The sequence below is a fragment of the Muscardinus avellanarius genome (assembly GCF_963383645.1).
Source record: "Muscardinus avellanarius genome assembly, chromosome: 7".
NCBI classification, from domain to species: Eukaryota; Metazoa; Chordata; class Mammalia; order Rodentia; family Gliridae; genus Muscardinus; species Muscardinus avellanarius.
In genome coordinates, this window is record NC_137793.1 from 51,378,838 (window position 1) to 51,398,072 (window position 19,235).

The 19,235-nt window shown below is 33.7% G+C and overlaps 1 protein-coding gene across 6 annotated transcripts in view; it reads right to left on the reverse strand.

Moving 5' to 3' along the window:
- PCDH15 (protocadherin related 15) overlaps positions 1 to 19,235 on the reverse strand; it is a gene marked incomplete at both ends in the record, with an annotated part of 813,688 nt that overhangs the window by 221,980 nt on the left and 572,473 nt on the right. For all 6 annotated transcript variants that reach the window (XM_080699048.1, XM_080699046.1, XM_080699047.1 and 3 more), the window contains one exon: positions 52 to 192. In XM_080699048.1, coding sequence (XP_080555174.1) covers positions 52 to 192 — 141 coding nt within the window. The remainder of the gene's footprint in view (positions 1 to 51; positions 193 to 19,235) is intronic.

A 19,235-nucleotide genomic window follows, 5' to 3' on the forward strand; every position in this document is an offset into this window, starting at 1 on the left:
CCAATTAAGTTAAATGTCAAATATAAAACATAAAGAAAATGACAAACTGACCTTAAAAATTGTTGTAGGTTCTTCATTAAGATTGACTCGAGTGATTATTTTTCCAGAGTCTTCTTCCACATCAAAAATACTGGCAGGGTAAGGAAACTGCACATCATCTACTCTATACCTCACATGACTTGCAGGTAACCCCTGAAATAAAATTATATAGTATTTACTTACTGTACAAAATGAAAACAAAGGATAATGCTAAAGTAAATCTGATTTCTAAAATAAATGGTCATGTAGAAATGTAAAACTATATTTGATGATTTTACATTTTCAGTGTTGAAATGTAGCATAATATTTATTTCTTTAGAATAACTCTAAATAAGTGAAGTGCCTTTAATAGTCTATTTCAAAGTGAATTATATGAAATAAAAAATTAATGGTTGCATCGAGCATCTTTCCTTTCACTTTTACTATGTAAATTGCATGTTTTCCCAAAAACTTTAGTATCATCCTAATATTTTATATTCTGAGATATTATTTTAATTATACTTATTAAAGCTCTGTGATACTGTGAGAAAGATAAAGTAAAGAGGATTGTGTTAAAGTGGAGGAACAGACATGCAAGTAAACAAAATTGTTTATCATTTACTCTGAGTTGATTATCTTGCTAGATATTGATATACATCAATCTTACCACAATCCTTTAGAACAATATTAATAATTAAGATGATGGTAATAACAAAAAAATAAATGATAGTCAACATTTGTTGTTTACCACATGCAAGAACCATGCTAAAGATGATACATGTGTACTCGTCCTCCATTGATAGTGAACTCAAGGCCCCAAAGGTGATAAAGTATGCTACATTGTCCCAGAGACAGGTCAAGATATATTGGAACACCAAACCAAAAAAATAAAGATTCTTTAAAGAAGTAATATTTGATAATTTTTTAGTACCAGAGATTGAACCCAGGGACATTTTGCCTCTGAGGTACAATCCCAGGCCCTTTTAATTTTTTTTTAATTTTGAAGCAGGGTTTGCCTAGAAACCACTGTTGATTTCTTTGCCTTCTCTCATACTTTATAACCAAATTATCACCGCATACTGCAAGTTTCACGCTGAATGCCTTCTGGTTTCCCCAGCCACCTATTTGCTGTAATGTTCTTCTCTTCATTGGCTCTCAGCTTCCATTCTATTGCCCCCCCCATTATGTACATACCACACTTGTATGTGTGTGTGTGTTTGTGTGTGTGTGTGTGTGTGTGTTTGTATATATATATATTATACATATATGTGTATATATATATGTATAGTTGTCATATATATAATTATAACATATATAGTTGTTTTTGTTGGTACTAAGGATTGAATCCAGGAGCATCCTATCTCTGAGCTACAGTCCCAGCCCTATTTTATTTTTTATTTTGAAACAGGATCTAACTATGTGGTTGAAATCCCTAAATTGCTGAGGTTGGCCTTGAACCTGTAGTCTTACTGTTTTAGCCTCCTGCTTTCTGCTTTTACAGAAATGTGTCACAATGCCTGCCAGCAATGTCCTTAAAAATATAAATTGTCTCATGAATCCTGGCTAACTCCCCTGCCGCCAATGCTTGTCCATCATGCACAATAATATCCAACCTCCTAACTATGGGTTTTCAGATCCCATGAAAACATCTGGTTTGTGTCTGTCTCTGTGAATTCTACTTCTTGCTTATTTCTATGTCACACACGGTCTTGGTTCCTGCTCCATTATCATTCCCTTGTGCCTCGTTATACTTGTTTCCCAGATTTTCAGCTCCTAAATTTATTCTTCTCTTCCCCAGGATCTCTTCAGCACATGCTTCTAAATATATTTTCGTCTGCAACCCTACCTGAAATTGTACAATGCATGTTGCATGCTTTTCTTGATTGTTCTTTGTCTCCCATATAAGAACACAGGCTTCACAAGAGGCTGGACTCTATCTCACCCCCTTGAGTAGTATGGGATACCTGTATTCACTCAAGGAGTATATAATGGTCCAGGTGTTAAGAATGCCAGACACTCTAAATGATTTAAAGTATTTACATTTTTTAAGATTTTGAAAGTACAGTCAGAATATTCCCAAGAGAACATTAAGGAACTGTCAGCCATGGGATACTATTTGCATATGGAGTACATAGTTCACCTAGTGGTTGCTGATCAGTTCAGCCACTGAGGCATGGTTGTTAGAAATCCTTTCTCTGAGTGGACAATGTCATATCTGTTATAATAATATACAATTGCAACTTTGTGTGGATTTAAGGGGGATATTTTTGGTACTCTGGATAGAACTCAGAAGCATTCTACATCTAAGCTATACTGCCAACCCTATTTTAGTTTTTGTTTTGAAATAGGGTCTCAAATCTGGAATCCTCCTGTCTCAGCCTCTTGGCCAAGTACTTAGATTACAGGCTTGTGCAACCAAGCCTGATTTGTGTTTTAATAATAATGCTAATTAGAATTGATAGTCATCAATTTGAATACTCTGCAACACACCAGGTTATGCAAGTTACTTACATTCTTATTTTTATACTTAGAAGAAATCTAGGAATTAGCATGAATACCCAAATTTTACAAATAATAAAATCAAGGCTTTAATAATTAATTCATTTCCTAAAATTTTCTTAGCTAAAAAGTGGCAAAGTTATTACATAATCAGATTTTCCTCATACTAAAATACATTAAACCAATTTATCATTTATCTGTGATATCTTAAAATCTATAATCTTTTAACAGGAAAATAATATAGCAACACAAGTGAGAAAAATTACGTGGGAAAGATGCTTTAAAATCGGAGGCCTTAGTAAGCCTTGGTACACTATCCAAAAAGTGACACAGCACATAGATTTCATGTCATCCCTAGATAAAGAGCCCAATGATGAAAGGGTAAAATTATAGTATAAAATATTTTATGAACAAATTTTCAGAGTTTTTGCTATTTGGTACTCAGTCTGTAATGTAATAACTAAAATTGTGTATTACAATTTATTTATGACAATCACTAAATGACTGTTAGAAATAAGATATATTCATTATACCTAACCTGCTTTCCTTAAAAAAGTCAAGGTATTTGTGGTACATTTGGAATTATACCTTTAATTGATAAAAGAGAAAATGTTCTGATATTATATAACATTACCTCTCAAATATTCAAAATATTTTGCTATTCAGGACATCCTAGAACTAGCCTAGAGGATTATTATAGATATTGTAATAAACTAAACTATAAGAATACATTTAAATTGAGATAAAATATTTAATTATTATTTTTACTTCATTTATCATAATAAAGTACATGTTATACTTTATCTATATTGATTGTTATGCATAAATTAAGAAAGACTAGTTTAGACCATAAAAACTAAAAGAGCTACCATTATACAAAAAACATTTAAAATTTTATTCCAATATAATAGATTTCTTTTCTATAGTATTTTAAAATTGTAATAAAATCACTCTAGCTTTTACATTATAAGAAGTACGAAGTATTTTCTTAATGTTTTTACTAACTAAAATAAGACTTTGGTTTGATTTATACATGACAAAAAATGACAGAAAAATCTTGAGGTTGTTAATGATTCCCTTATATTCAGATGCTACCACTAAGCCATAGAAATCCAATGAGTTTTTAAAGATTTTTGTAAAAAAAAATAATCAGTCAAATTGAGCATGGTGGAGTACACCTGTAATTTCAATACTTGGAAATCTGAGATAGGAGGATTGCTGGTTTGAGGCCAGCAACATAGTGAGACCCTGTTTCAAAATAAAAATAAAAAAGACTGGGAGTGTAGTTCAGAGGTAGCATGCCTCTGTGTCCAATCCCCAGTATCTTTCCTTACTCCTAACAAAAAAGAAGAAAGGAAGGAAGGAAGGAAGGAAGGAAGGAAGGAAGGAAGGAAGGAAGGGAGGGAGGAAGGAAGGAAGAAAGGAAGGGAGGAAGGAATGAATGAAAAACACTTCATAGCTACTGTAAGAAACCCACTTTTCCCTTAAGAACTTTGCCACCATCTTGTACCATATTGAGGTGTACGATTACAATGCACCGAAAAATAAAAATAAAAAAAAAACATTGCCAGTTAGAAGACCTCTTCTTCATGTCAAAAGTTTCTGAAACAATCTATTGTGTCCTCATTGGTGAGGTAGATAGTTATGCCTTTTCTTAGGGCAACATGACTCTTCATAGCTATGAAGAATAGTGTTTCACCTCTCAGTCTGCATTATTACAATAATTTTCACCCATGTTTGCACCGCCTTAGCATTCTTTTCTTGCCCTTGTATATTTTCTTCATGCCTTCTTAAACTTGCCACAGTTGTTTTGAAAATATATTAAAAAATTCATATTAAAAAGATAATCTGATTGTTCTATGTCACTATCAGTGAAAACAAATAATAAGATATTAACTTAATTTTATCCTTTAAATTATAAAATCAATTTAAATTTTATTCTCTAGTCAATGCGTTTATTTATAGTACTTTTTCATTGGCACACGTATTTTGATATCACGAGGTCAAATGTATATAGCTATTTCAAATAATAAAAAATTTCAAATGGAGACTGTAAAATATACTTTCATTTAACAAAATTTATGGAAAGATAGTAGGCAATCCCATAATATGTACATAATATTACATGAAAAGGGAGGAACTATTTAAACAGTTTGGGAATCTTATTATTTTGGCATAGTCATCATGAAAGGGATTATCAAAGGGAAAAATGAAGAAAGTATTAACAAAACATAAGTATTACTTAAGAAAAATGGCAAAAAATTTGTGCAAAGATTCTCTTCTTGGATGGCAGCGGTGGCTAAAATGGAGTTCCTATTATTCTTCTGTTGAAGGAAAAATGAAGTTAATTCCTTATTTAAATTTTTATGGAAACCAAAGACACAGAAAAAGCATGAAGCCTTTTTGATGCCTCCTCATTTACCATGCTCTACCCATCTAAAATAAAGATGAAGTGCGGATATGGCAATATTTCTTAATGCTAATTTTCATTCACCAAATGTTCTTTAATATTTTTCTGAAATTTAAAAATAAGTGATACACACTCCTTTCCAGAAATACAATTTGCTCAATAAAATATTAAAAAATAGATCCATTATATGACTTGAAGCTTAATAATTCAAGAAATGCTGAAAACCTTGGTGTTAGAAAATATAAGGATAAAGGAAAATACTGCTCTACAGACCGGAAAAGGCTCCTTAATTGGAGTGGAGCCTGGGAGACTGACCAGGAGAGAGTCCATGAATCAGGAGCCCCCTTTCTTACAGACTAGGGGCTTTTTTTTTTTTTTTTTTTTTTTTTTTCCCGTACCAGAGATGGAATCCAGGGGCATTGTAACTCAGAGATACACTCCAATTCCTATTTTTTAGTTTTTTAGTTTTGAAACAGGGTCTCACTGAGTTGCGAAGGACTTCAATAAGTAGCTGAGGCTGCCTGTGAACCATGATCCTCAGGTCTTCAACATCTGAACATGAGGGAATCCCTAAAGTTGGAATTACAAGCATGCGCCACCATGCCCGGCTGACTACAGGCTTTTAATGGGTTGTGAGGAGGGAAAGAGAGAACAAGACAGTTGTCTATTTTTCTAGTTTGTACATTTAACAGTAGGGCAGAACAAGTTAATTTATGGGGCTGCAGGCAGTGTGATAAGAGGCATATTCCTGCCTTCTTGAAATCCTTTTCTTTTGACCTCCTCCCGCCACCAGGACTTCCAGTCAAACTTCACAGTGCCCACATTTGGCAATATAGATACAATATTTGAAATTATCCATAATTTAGAAAAAAATCCCTAAACACTTTTTGTTACGGTGATATAAAATATACTTTAGTTAAAATTGCATCTTAGAAATGAGTAATAATATTTATCTCTTACAGGTACTTTTTGAGATAGAAATTTAAAGTTGCATAAAATACTAGTAAATTATTATTTTAAAATTTATTTATTTTCTATCACTTATTATGGTGCTTGTATGCTTTATATCTCAGATTTAAGTCTAGGTAATTTTATTAACTACATATGGGGTGCATTCATTCATCCACTTAACTTTCTTACTGATAACTGCCTTGTCATAGAAGCATAAAAAATAAAAACTCTCATAACCAAGTGGAGGGCAGGTCAGAGTTTATCTCATAGCTTCTCATTAACCATAATTGAGCCATGACTGCATTATAATTACCAAGCTCTCACTACAGCATAATTCACAATGCTAAATTATGGAATCAAGCAAGGTGTCAACAGATGAATAGGTTACAGAATTGTGAGATATACATACGATGAAATTCTACTCAGAAATAAGAATAAAATTATGTCATTTTCAGGAAAATAGACCTAGGGAACATTATGTTAAGTGAGATTAGCCAGTCACAGAAAATAAAGGGTCACATATTTTCTCTCATCTGAGGAAGCTATTGAGTAGATATTAGAGAGACTTCAGATAAAGGAGGAGAAACCTCAGTAGAGCCAGGGAGGTGGTGTAGGGTAAGAGGGATGATAGAAAGAGAATTAATGAACTAATGAAGGAATCACTGTCATTGATATACATATGTGAGAATACCAATGTCATTCTCAATACTCTGTATGGAAAAGATAGGAGTGGAGAGGAAGCTATAATAAAATAAATTTCTAACATTTATCCTCTCTTAGGTCATTTGCATTGTTTTTTCTCTCTCTCCCTTGCAAGGTCAGTGCCTTCTGACAGTCAGGTCTTAGTTGACACCTGTGCTGTATATATCCATCCATAAAACATTAGGAGTCAGAACCTAGTTTATTTTCATTATAGTATATATCCTAAACTGAATTCATGGCATATAATACATTGTTTAAAATTTTCAACCAACTGATATCTGTCCATGTTCATCTGTAGTTATTCACATTTATTGGTCAAGATGATAGCAATAAAAATACACACGGTATTTAAACATATTGAAGTCAACCACTAAGCCAAGCAAGGGAGGGAGGGAAGGGGAGGTTATGGGGTGGAAATTGGATAGGGGTTAAATCAGTGATGTGTACATGTATGTACACACAAGTTTTTTACCCCAATATGATATATGAATATAATGCACCAATATAATTTTAAAAAAATAAAAATGTGGATGGGAGAATGAAAAAATATACAGAAAGCACAAAGTGGGGAAAACACCAAAATTAACCAATAAATTAGTTATAAACATGATTAATTAAACTATTATTAATCATTAATAATTATTTTAAATACAAATGGCATAAATACACCAACTAACAGGCCGTGATTGTTAAAGGAAATTAGAAAAACAAAATGCAAGTACATGTACACAGAAATTTGCTTTAACTTAACAAATTTGAAGGCAATAAAAGGACAGAGAAAGATATACCATGCTAACACCTATATAAATAAATTTTAGTTGCTATACTAATTTTATACAAAGCAGAATTTATACTGCTTTACAATGTAATTATACATCATAATGAGATTTAAAATGATACAAACATATATGCACACATCGCTTGGTGTACTTCCATCAGTATACCTACTTCCTTTTCTTTCCTTCCTCTTATACATGTAAGATGTAATTTTGTGTAGCTGTAACTTTATTTGAAGTGTTCCCTCTCTCGGTCCTCATTTTTCCCTCTCCACCTCCCTCCCTCAACCTCTTTCTGCTATTTTACTAAAGCTTTTTTCTTATTTGATTGAAGTTTATTTGGTTCCTATTTTGTTCTAGCTTCCACATAGGAGAGAAATCATATGACCTTTGACTTTCTGAGACTGGATGATCTTGCTTATCATATTCTCTAGATCCATTTATTTTCTTGAAAATGACATAATTTTGTTCTTTTTTAATGACTGAATAAAATTTTATGTGTTTTTTTAAAAAAACTGTGTATAATAGGAAACCCAGTTGGACCTCCAAGCAGAGTTTGATCAGTGTTAATTTAAGCATATATAAATACACTGTATTCCATTTCAATCTTAAAATATCTCTGAAAACAAAAAAAGATGATAGCAATAATGAGAAAGACAGATAGGCATTTGTATTTTTGACATGAAAAGAATGGAAATAAAAAGTAAACATATAACAACAATAAAAAATTGAAATAGGATATATATATATATATATATATATATATATATATATATATATATATATATATATATTTACCTTGGATACATTTTATTTCTGAGTTACACTTCCAGCCATATTTGCTGAATGCTGAGGCTAACCTCAAACCTGCAATCCTCCTGTCTTAGCCTAACCTCTCAAATGCTGGGATTACAGGTGTGAACTACCACATCCAGTAAATGTAGGATTTTGTTTTTGTTTTTTAACATGACCAGGAATCATATCTGGAGCCTTGCATATATTAGTCAAAAACTCTACCACAGACCTATATCCCCAACCTTCTTGATATAATTTTATATTTTTCTTCTATATTTCTTATTTATTACCTATTATTACATAAAATTATGACACACCTAATTGTTTGAGGTTGGGGAGAAAAAATTTAGAGAAAAAACACAATTACCTATGGAGTTTTCTGCTCAATTTATAAGGAATAAGTACATGATGGTAATGACTGTGAAACTGTGATAGAACTTGAGCTCATGACTTAGGATTCCAGGTCAAGTAGACATTGTACATCATGGCAGGCACTCACATATTACAAAAGGTATGGAGTGCATTTTCACTTGTAGAGATTACAACAATTGTGTTATTACAGTGTCATAGATGACATCAGAATTACTTATGAGTCCAGGCATTTATATCTAAGGTTTGAAATTGATGCGGCTCTAGGCACTACTAAATCAGAGGCAAAGTAAAGTGTTTTTTTCATTGCCTTGGAAATGAGAATGAGGAGGAGAAAAATTAACAATAATGTAATTCATACAAAATCTCTCAAGTATGTTTTAGCACAGGATGCTTGCATGTTTTTGCATTCATTATGACTTTCATTTTTAGTGGCTCTAACAAGATCCTACCACATCCTTAAAAGAGATTAGAAAGAACTACGTGCCATACTCTTTGTGTAACCCCTGAGAAGGACCTTTGCTTTACTTTCTTTTCTCTTTCCTTTTTATAACCTCTGGAATAACTAAGATGTTTTGACAACACAGTGACTCAACACTCTTATAGCTAAATTCTTTATGCTAGATGTTACTTAAAGTAACTGTGTATATATAGCTCAGTTTCTCTGAACAAATGAACATAGCATTAAAGGATACTAGAAATACTTACTTTAAAATTGCTTACCAGAAGCTTTGATGTAATATGTTTTTCAAATGGAAACTTAAACCTTCAAGATATCAAATAACATGTGAAACTTTATTTAGACAATTTAGGAGGTTACCAGTGGGCACATATGGAACTTACCTTAAAATACACTTTACATAAAAAAAAGGATCTTAAAAATAGGAGCCCGGCCTAGTGGACCCATGCTTGTGATCCCGGCATTTAGGATGCTGAGGCAGGATGATTGCCATTCGCGGACAGCCTCAGCTACTTAGTAAGGCCCTCTGCAACTCAGTGAGACCCTATTTTAAAATAAATTAAAAAATAGGGCTGGAGTTTTGCTCGGAGGTAGCATGCTCCTGGGCTCCATACTCAGTACTTCAAAAATAAAATAGAGATTAACTTTCACCAGAACTAATAATTAATAAGTGATTTTTGTCCCCACTGCTTGAAAATCCCACCATTTTTCTTAGAACAAAACAAAAATTCTTAACACTACAGAAGACTATCATCCATATCTTTGCAACATGTCTTTATCTCATCTTATATTCATACCTATTTCCTATTTCCCTTTCCCACTAAAGGCAACCATTTTAATCCAACTAGAGTGTCTTTTAAGTAGATGGTTATGGGACACTGTAATTTGAGGGTAGGCAATGTTATTTTTTCTGGTCAATAAAACATGAAAGACTGCAGCATAGGACTAAAGGATTTTACATATGGCCATGGGGCAGGACAAGTTTTCTTAAGATTTTCTATTTCAAGTGAAATAGTAGACCTGGTAAGTCATGGGTCCAGAGAATAAAATAAAACAGACATGAGCACAACCTGTATCCTGAATCCAGGGCTCTAGGCCCTAGCTGCCTCACAGATTCATAAATAGAAAAACAAATAACTTCGTTACTGTGAATCAGTGAGATTTTGGTTTTGTTTACAAAGCAGTATTATAGTAGGAAATACAGACTGATGATACTAGGAACATTAAAGAAGATAGTATTACTTTTCACCATTTTATTGATTACTAGGTGTTTACATTCTGTTACTGTTCTCTTGTTCAAGAAAGAAGAAAGAAAGGAAAGGAAAGAAAGAGAAAGAAAGAAAAAGAAAGGAAAGAAAGAAAGAGGGGGGAGAAAGAATGAACTATAACATGATATAATAATCCTGCTTTTGGGGATTTATTCAAAGGATTAGACATCAAAATCTTAAGCAGATATTTGGAATCCGATGTATATTGAATCATTATCCATAATATCCAAAACGTAAAAACAACCTAAATCATTATTAATATATGAGTGGAAAAAGAAAATGTGTCATATAAATACAAAGGGCTATTATTCAGCCTTAAAAAAAGAGAATCCTGTCATCTGCAACAACATCGATGAAGCTTGAGATCATTATGCTAAGTGAAATATGCCAGTTTAGAAGAAAAAGTACTGCATAATTCTATTTATGAAAAGAATCTAAAATGGTAAGAAAAGTCCAGTATAAGTTAATAGAGGATGTAGTTAATAGAGAACAAGGAAAAGGAAAATAGGAAGCTGCTGTTCAAAGATGTAAGGTTTCAATTGTGTTTTTTCTCCCTTGTTTTCTAAATGCAAGAACTTAAGGTCAGAATGATAAAGTGAATTTTCCAGCACTACAAGGTTAGTCACCTGAGACTTTTTGAGTTGAAGTCAAACAGTCTTACTCTATAACTCACACTCTTGAAGCCACTTGCAGCTTTTTGAGTTGATAAACCTTTAAGTTTGCATATGAGAGGTTATCACATATTGGGCATAATTAATACAGAAAAATAAGATCTATTATATGGTAGTAAAAAGATGTAAAGATAGAGTCTTACATGCATAAAAAGTATTTGGATTTACTTTTCTATAATGCAAAATAACAGAAACAACTGGAAAATCATATTTACAGTTTTGAAGAGCAAAAAGTTTAACTCAAGAATCTCATATTTTGTCAAATTGTGATTATTTGTGTAAACCAAACAAAATCTCATATATATAAAATAACTCACAAAATATATGGCCTCAAAAAATTAAAAGCATATGTGACTAAATCAATAGCTAAAATAAAGGAGTTCAAAGAGCACAAATATAAAATAAGGATAAATAAGAATTATAAATATCCCTAGGAAATATATTCTTAATGTATTCAAAAATAATTTCATAGAGAATTCACATAAGTACTTCTTCAAAGAAAATAAAATCAACCTGATAGTGACAAATAAAAAAAATTACCCATAAATAAAAGTAAAATCTCAAGATAACTCAGACAAAAAGAAAAGTATGAGGAAGCGATGTCATGACAGAAGTTAGTTTATCATCAAGGTTGCCAAGTAGTTTCTGATCAGCAAATCTATGGTTCTTTATTTGGATATCATTCTCCTAGCCCATATGCAAAGTCCTTCACTACTCATATCTGATGAAAAGATATGTTCAATGAACAGAAATGTTCTCCAAGTTACTGTCAGATGTCTCTTTCACCCTCCCCCCTTTTTGGAGATGGGGGTCACCCCGTGTTGCTCAGTCTGCTCTTCATTTTCTGGGCTTACATGAGCCTTCCTAGTAGCTGGGAGTGCAGACATGTGCGACTGCACCTGGCTTTTCCTCCACGCTTTCAGTCCTTGCTTCCTCTGGATCTTTCTATACTTCATTACCCAAGCTACTTCCAAAATCCATGATATTTCCATCATTCCTCTTTTATTTGATTATGTTTTCTCTGTTAAGGACTAACTTTACTTTCTCAACATCAACTCCTATTCAGATGACTAAATTCAGGTAACTCCTATTTAGGTGACTCCTACAATAACATTTTTTCTAAGGTTTTAGTCTGATAATTTCTGTGTGATCCATTCCTGGCCTTTTCAAATGCAGTAAAATAATCCTAACATCAGATCATAGCAACTGTGGCAAGCCAATCTCTCTCTCAGGTTATCTTCATGGTGTTGCTCACCTGTGTAAAGAGATCTTGACCTTATCCTTTGTATGCTCCAGTCTCCTCTCAGAGTTAGTTATCATATACTTCTTGGTTTGGGGAATCTGTAGCTTTGGACAAGAGACAAACTTCCAACCAGCCCTATGCAGTGATTCCTGGATCAACCTGTTGAGTATTATTCCTTCACTAGATACATTTTAATTCATTTATTCAATCTGTGTCAGCAACCTGGGTAGGAGTGGGAGATAAGTTAAAATCAAATAATTTCTATCTTCTGTTTCTGTTTTCTATAAAATAAACTGTGTCTCAAAAACATATCTGCTAAGCCATGTGTGGTGGTACAAGCTTGTAATTCCACTATTTGGGAAGCTGAGATAGGAGAAAGCAAGCTATCAAACTAATGTATGCGTATCTATGTTCATACCTGCATAATTCACCATTGCCAAACTATGGAATCAGCCAAGATATCCATCAACAGATGAATGGATTACAAAATTATGGGATATATACACAATGGAATTTTACTCAGCCATAAAGAAAAACACAATTACATCATTTATACAAAAATGGATGGAACTGGAGGACATTATGCTAAGTGAGATTTGTCAGTCATAAAAAGAAGAAATTGGATGCTTTCTCTAATATGCAAAAACTAGGGAGAAGTGGGTAACAGGAGGAACTCTAGATGAAGAATGAGATTCTATAGATGAGCAAATAAGGTGACCTGAGGGGATCGGAGGGGGGAAAAGGGAAAGCAAATGAAGTACTTACACAAACATATCAAAGTCAATCACTAAGCCAAGCATGGGAAAGAGAGGGGGAGAAAATGGGGCAGGAATTGGGTAAGGGCTAATTGGGTAATATGTGCATATATATCTACACAAGTCTTTTATTCCATTATGTTGTATGACTACAATGCACCAATAAAAATTTAAAAAAGAAAAAAATTAAACAGCTAACATGATTAAATCAGACATATTTAGAATCATATTGTATAAATTCATGAAGATATGACTTGTGGTGTGTGTGTGTGTGTGTGTGTGTGTGTGTGTGTGTGTGTGTTTCTGGGAATTGAACTCAGTGGCATTTTATCTTCGAGCTTCACCCCTACCCATATTTATTTTTATTTTGAAATATGGTCTTGCTAGTTTGGTTAGAGTCTTACAACCTTCTGAAGCTGTCCTCAAACATATGATTCTCTGGCTTCAGCCTTGGAAGTATTGGGATTATAGGTGTGTAAAACTTTGCCCAGGTTGATGAATGTTCTTAACTCTGTACTTTTATTATGAAAGGCTCCATTTTAAAAGAAAAATTATAAGCCCCTAGCAGCCAGCTAATAGTTAAAAGAAAAATATTTTTTACTGCAGTATAGGCTGAAGAATGAGTAATATGCAATAAGTACATCCCTGTTCCAGGAACCCATCTAGCATCTTATCTATTCTGACCGTGTCAGCGCGTCCTGTGCTGGGAGCTTGCTGACTACATCTGGTATCTTATCTAACACCTGACTACAGAATGTACTTTTCAAATGATTCTGTAATGTTCTGTAAACGCATGTAATCGGGCCCAACCCCCCCCTAACTAGTGGTCTTTTCCCTATAAATACCCTCAGTTTCAGTTGCTCGGGGCCGAACTCCTATACGAGTCGGCCCCAGTGCACTGGCTCCTTAATAAAACCTTTTGCTCATTGCATCAAGGACATACGTTTCTCGTGTATACTTGGACTCGCGTATCCCAAGGCTTGATTGAGGGTCTCCCCTCTGCGGGGGTCTTTCAATTACTGGTACTGGGAACTGAACCAAGAGGAATTCTACCTCGGAGCTATAACCCTAGCCCTATATTTTTATTTTTTTGAAAGAGTCTCACTATGTTGTGAAGAGTCTTGATAAATTACTGAAGCTGGCCATGAGTCTGTGCTCCTCCTGCATAAGCCTTCCACTGGGATTACATGTATGCACTACCATGCCCAGCTTCTCTAATTTTTTGATGCATTTCCTCTGTCAATTTCTTACATCCTCAATTAAATGAACTCCTGCTTTTTTTAAAGGTAGAGTACATGTTCAAAATAGACTTTAAATACATCAGAACACATTAATTTATTCATTCGTTGAATTGCTTTAGGACATCTTTTGTATAAAGTATCATGGCTTAATCCTTATCTCCATCCTGTCTTATCCTTATATCTGTTCAGCCCATAATCAATGTTTTCTAATAAATATATTCATTCATTAAGTATTAGGCTGTGTCTAGATTATGCTCAGCTCATGTGTGTAAGTCTATTGCCTAAAAGCATCCGTTGTTCAACAAAAATAATATAAAGTGGATAATGATAAAAAGATGACTTAGTAATGGTTTAGCTAAGAGAGTTCTAAGGCCAAGAATACAGATTACAACATGGTATTAAGATATCTTTTCAGAAGGTTTTAACGAATACCTATGGGTAAGCCCTAAATAAAACATTATATTTTACTGTAATTTCTTGGAATTCTGCTTTGTATTGGTGAGACAGGGCAGAGTACCCAGGAAGAGAAAGAATTTAAAAGGCCATATGTATCACTTTCTTTGAGTTGGGGGAGACAAACAGGAAGATAAGAGATGGGTGGACACCAGGAGATCAGAGCCACCAACATACAAGATAGAAATTCAAATTAATGAATGAAATCAATCAAAACACAATGGTTTCCCAAGACTCTATTCTGATCAGTTATAAAAGAACATATGGGAACCTCACTAAGGCTTAGAAGCCGACTTCCCAAAAGCTTCTTTTGGGAAACCCTCCCCCAAAATGTGTGTGTGTGTGTGTGTGTGTGTGTGTGTGTGTGTGTGTGTAAAGTTGTTTGTATTTTCTATCTTTCCTTGACTTAAAATAATGTTTGCTATGTGTACAATTATGAATAAGACATGGTTAACCTGGACAACCATTGGTGGGGGGGGGGAAACGGGGGTGGGAGGGAGAGGGCACCAAATATAGTTTAAATGTATACTATTTATATTCAGTAAAAAAATTGTTAAAAGAAAAAAAATAAGGATTAAAGGAGCTAAAATGTACAAAGGACTTAGAACAATGCCTGATAGTAAAGACTGTAAAAGTGTTAAATAAAACATCATAATTAGGCTTCCCATTAAAAATAATAATAATAATGTTTGCTATTTCTATACCCTCTGAAATTTCTTGAACTTCATTGAAATCCACTGGACAAAAATCCTACTATAAGAGGGGACATCCCCATTTCACAGGAACTTTATTCCAATGAGATTTATTCCCATAAGAGAAAAAAGGTATAATTATTAACACGTCATAGGATGTGGGGTGACACTTAACAGAAGTTAAGACAAACTTTATAAATATTTCCATGTATAATAAAAGAAAAATACACCTTTAGCCCTGGTAAGCATGTAAGTTTCTAAATGAGAAAAACAGCATTTATATCTGAGCAATATTGACAATGTAATTGTTCGTAGAGATCTATGTTTTGAGGAATATAACATATATTATGATGCTAGGTAATATATAATAACATGCTACAGGAAAGAAACAAAGGACAGATTCCTAAAATGCATGAAGAAGCCTTTTGTAGACATTAATTTTGTTTATACTTTCTCATAAAAACATTCCCTTTTGTACCCATTTTCACTCTCAAATCTAATCATAGATTGTCATTTTAAAGATGAAGCTCCAGCTGTTTTCTGGTATACTTTCTTCCTAATTATTTGGGACCAAAGGACTCAGGCCATGACTGTATCTACTTTTTTTTTTTAAAGCTGACATTCACAGTGAGTCTAAGTCTTGATTATTTCCCTATTTAGCTTTGATGTGAAGGAAAATAACTACTGAGCTGTGTTCATTCCCTCTTCATGCTCCAGCGTCAACAATCATAGTTAGTAGCTGCTGATCTTTAGAATCAGAGTTTATGCTATATTGCTAGAAATGACCTGAATCATACAGCATAACAACACAAACTGGTATATGGAGAGTGATGAAAAATAGATCAGGAGAGATACCAAAGGACAATCTGGACAAGAAAGCAAGCAGGAAGTTATGGATACAGATGATGATTACTTTTCTTGTAACTCTTTTTCTTTTTTTTTCAGTACTAGGGATGGAACCAAGGGACATTCTATCTCTGAGCTACACTCCCAGCCCTATTTTTTATTTATTTTGAAACAGTGTCTCACTGAGTTGCAAAGGGCCTAAGTAGCTAAGTAGCTGAAGCTGTTCTCAAACTTGCAATCCTCCTGTCAACCTCCCAAATGCTGGGATTACAAGTGTGCTCAACTACGCTCCTACAACTGTTTGGCTCTGTGCCAATAAATTCTAGTGGGATAATTATTTGGAGGGTTAAGAATTTTGAGAAGATGACCATAATTAGCTTTATTTGTTGATGATATCATGACATTTTAACAAAAAATAAAATATGCATCATAGAAACAAAATACTGGCTATTTTTTCATTTTCTAGAGATCAGCATCTCTGAAAATAAAAAATACACTGCAGATATTTCTTTAGGTAGTTTGTATGAACCTTGAAGTCTTGAAATCTCAATAGAAGAAAAGAATATAGTTCACACTTGCATTTATTGTCTCTTTATAAGTATAATTTCTTTAACAAGCATAGTGAGTGACTAGAACTGGGGAATGATTTTAAAGACAATTACTACTGAAAACTCATATATTTTTAAAGCATTTATTTCATTAATTGATATAAAAGCCTAAAAGTAAAAGTTTGAAATGTCTATCTAATTCTCAGTATATTATATAAGTGTATGCAAATAAGAAACTTTGTAAAAATTGCTACTATTAAACACATTGCTAATATTAAACATGCCCATTGTAAACAAGAATCTTATATATTTCTAAACTGCATTAAATGAAAATAACTATCTAGTAATGAGAAGTTAATCCTTTGTTCACTATACTTCACTTCTTGGAAATGAGTAAAGGCGCAAACTCCATTTATTTATCCCAATTGTTCCAAGTTTCACCAATGACAGTATTCTGTCAAGATTTTAACCCTGCCCACACATGGAACTCCTAGGTGTCTGAGCTACAGTTTTGGAAAGAATAAATACATACAAGTGGAAATTATACTTGCAGTTTTGTTTTGTGAAAGTTTGAAGTAAGAAATTTCTGATGAGTAGGAGAAAAAGGTTAGCACTTTACAATACTCTAAGTTATGAGTCATTCACTACTCATATATCCTGTGAACTACATGATACCAACCCTGTCACAAGGCAAGGCAGAGAAAAGAAGTCCTGATGTCTTTATTTCAGTTGGGGAAACTAATTCCTGGAAGATTTCTTTTCTAGAGATCTTTAGTTTTGCATAGTATGTGTTTAATAATTCTTAATTTATATTCAAAATAATGCTTGCTTTATTTTCAGACTATATCCACTTTATAGTCTCATCTGATACTTTTAAAGGGTTTTGCTATTGTTGTTATATAGTTTTATTTTTATTTATTTATTTACCTATTTATGTTTCTTTGTTTTTTGCATTACTAAAGATAGAATCTAGGGACATTCTACCTCTGAGCTACACCCCCAGCCTTATTTTTTATTCTATGTTTTAAAACACAATCTGAGTTGCAAAGGACCTAGTAAGTAGATAAGGCTAGCTGTGACCCGCAATCCTCCTGTCTCAGCCTCCCAAATGCTGGGATTACAAGTGTGTGCCCCCACGCCAGGCATTATCTAGTTATTTCTTATTTTTTACAATACTGGGGATTGCACCAAGGGTCATTCTACCTCTGAGTTATACCCCTAGTCCTATTTTTTATTTTTTATTTTGAAACAGGGTCTCACTAAATTACAGAGTGCCTCACTAAGTAGCTGTGGCTGGTCACAAGCCCACAATCCTCCTGTCTCAGCCTCTCATGTACTGGGATTACAAGCATGCACCACACTCCTGGCTATTAATCTAGTTTTAAATACTTGTTCTTACTTCATCCACAAGAAATAGGATGCCTTGAAAAAGATGTGGTCAACCTCTAGAAATAAAAGTTGCTTGACATTATAGCATTTGGAAGACTGAGACAGGTGGATCGTGGTTCATGGATAGCTTCAGCTACTTAGTGAGGCCCTTTGCAACTCAGTGAGATTCTGTTTCAAAATAAAGAATAAAAAATAGGGCTGGGGGTATATCTCAGAGGTTGAATACCTCTGGGTTCCATCTTCAATAACACACAAAAATATTTGTTATTTCTGAATAGTAGTAGCACCTAATATATGAGAGACCAGAAGTTGTTCTAAGCATAAACATTCATTAAGACATTTAATTCTCAGCCTTCAAGTGGCTGAACTAAGGGAATGGTGATATTAAGAAATTCTTCTAAAATCATATGCAATCTAATTTCTAAGGAATACTTACTGAAAAATGTAAATACAACCATTAGTTTATGTGTTCATTTTTTTAGATTTAATATTTTTATTGGCGCATTGTATTTATACATCATAATGGGGGTAAAAAACTTTTGTAGATATAAATGCACACATCACCAAGCCAGCACAAACCCCGTCTCCTCCTCACTCCCTCCCCAACCCTCCCTCCCATGCTTGGTTTTGTGGTTGACTTCGATATAAATAAGTACATCCTGGGCTTTAAAGCATTTCCCTCTCCCCACCTCCAATCCCTACAGTTAGGATGCCTTATTTGCTCCTCTATAGGATCTACTTTTTCACCTGGAGTTCTTCCTATGACTCCATTCACCCTAGCTTTCACATATTAGGAAAGCATCCAATTCCTTACTTTTTGTGATTGACTAATCTCACTTAGCATAATGTCCTCACGATCCATCCATTTAACTGAAAATACCACAAATGTATTTTTTTATGAATGAGTAAAATTCCATTGGGTACATATACCACAATTTTGTAATCCATTCATCTGTTGATGGACATCTTGGCTGGTTCCACAGTTTGCTTATGGTGAATTGTACAGCTATGAACATAGATACATATGCATTAATTTGGTAGTTTGGTTTCCTATCTTTTGGGTAGATACCCAGAAGTGATATTGCTGGATCAAATGGTAGATTTGTTCCCAATCTTCTGAGGATTCCCCATACTGTTTCCCAAAGTGGT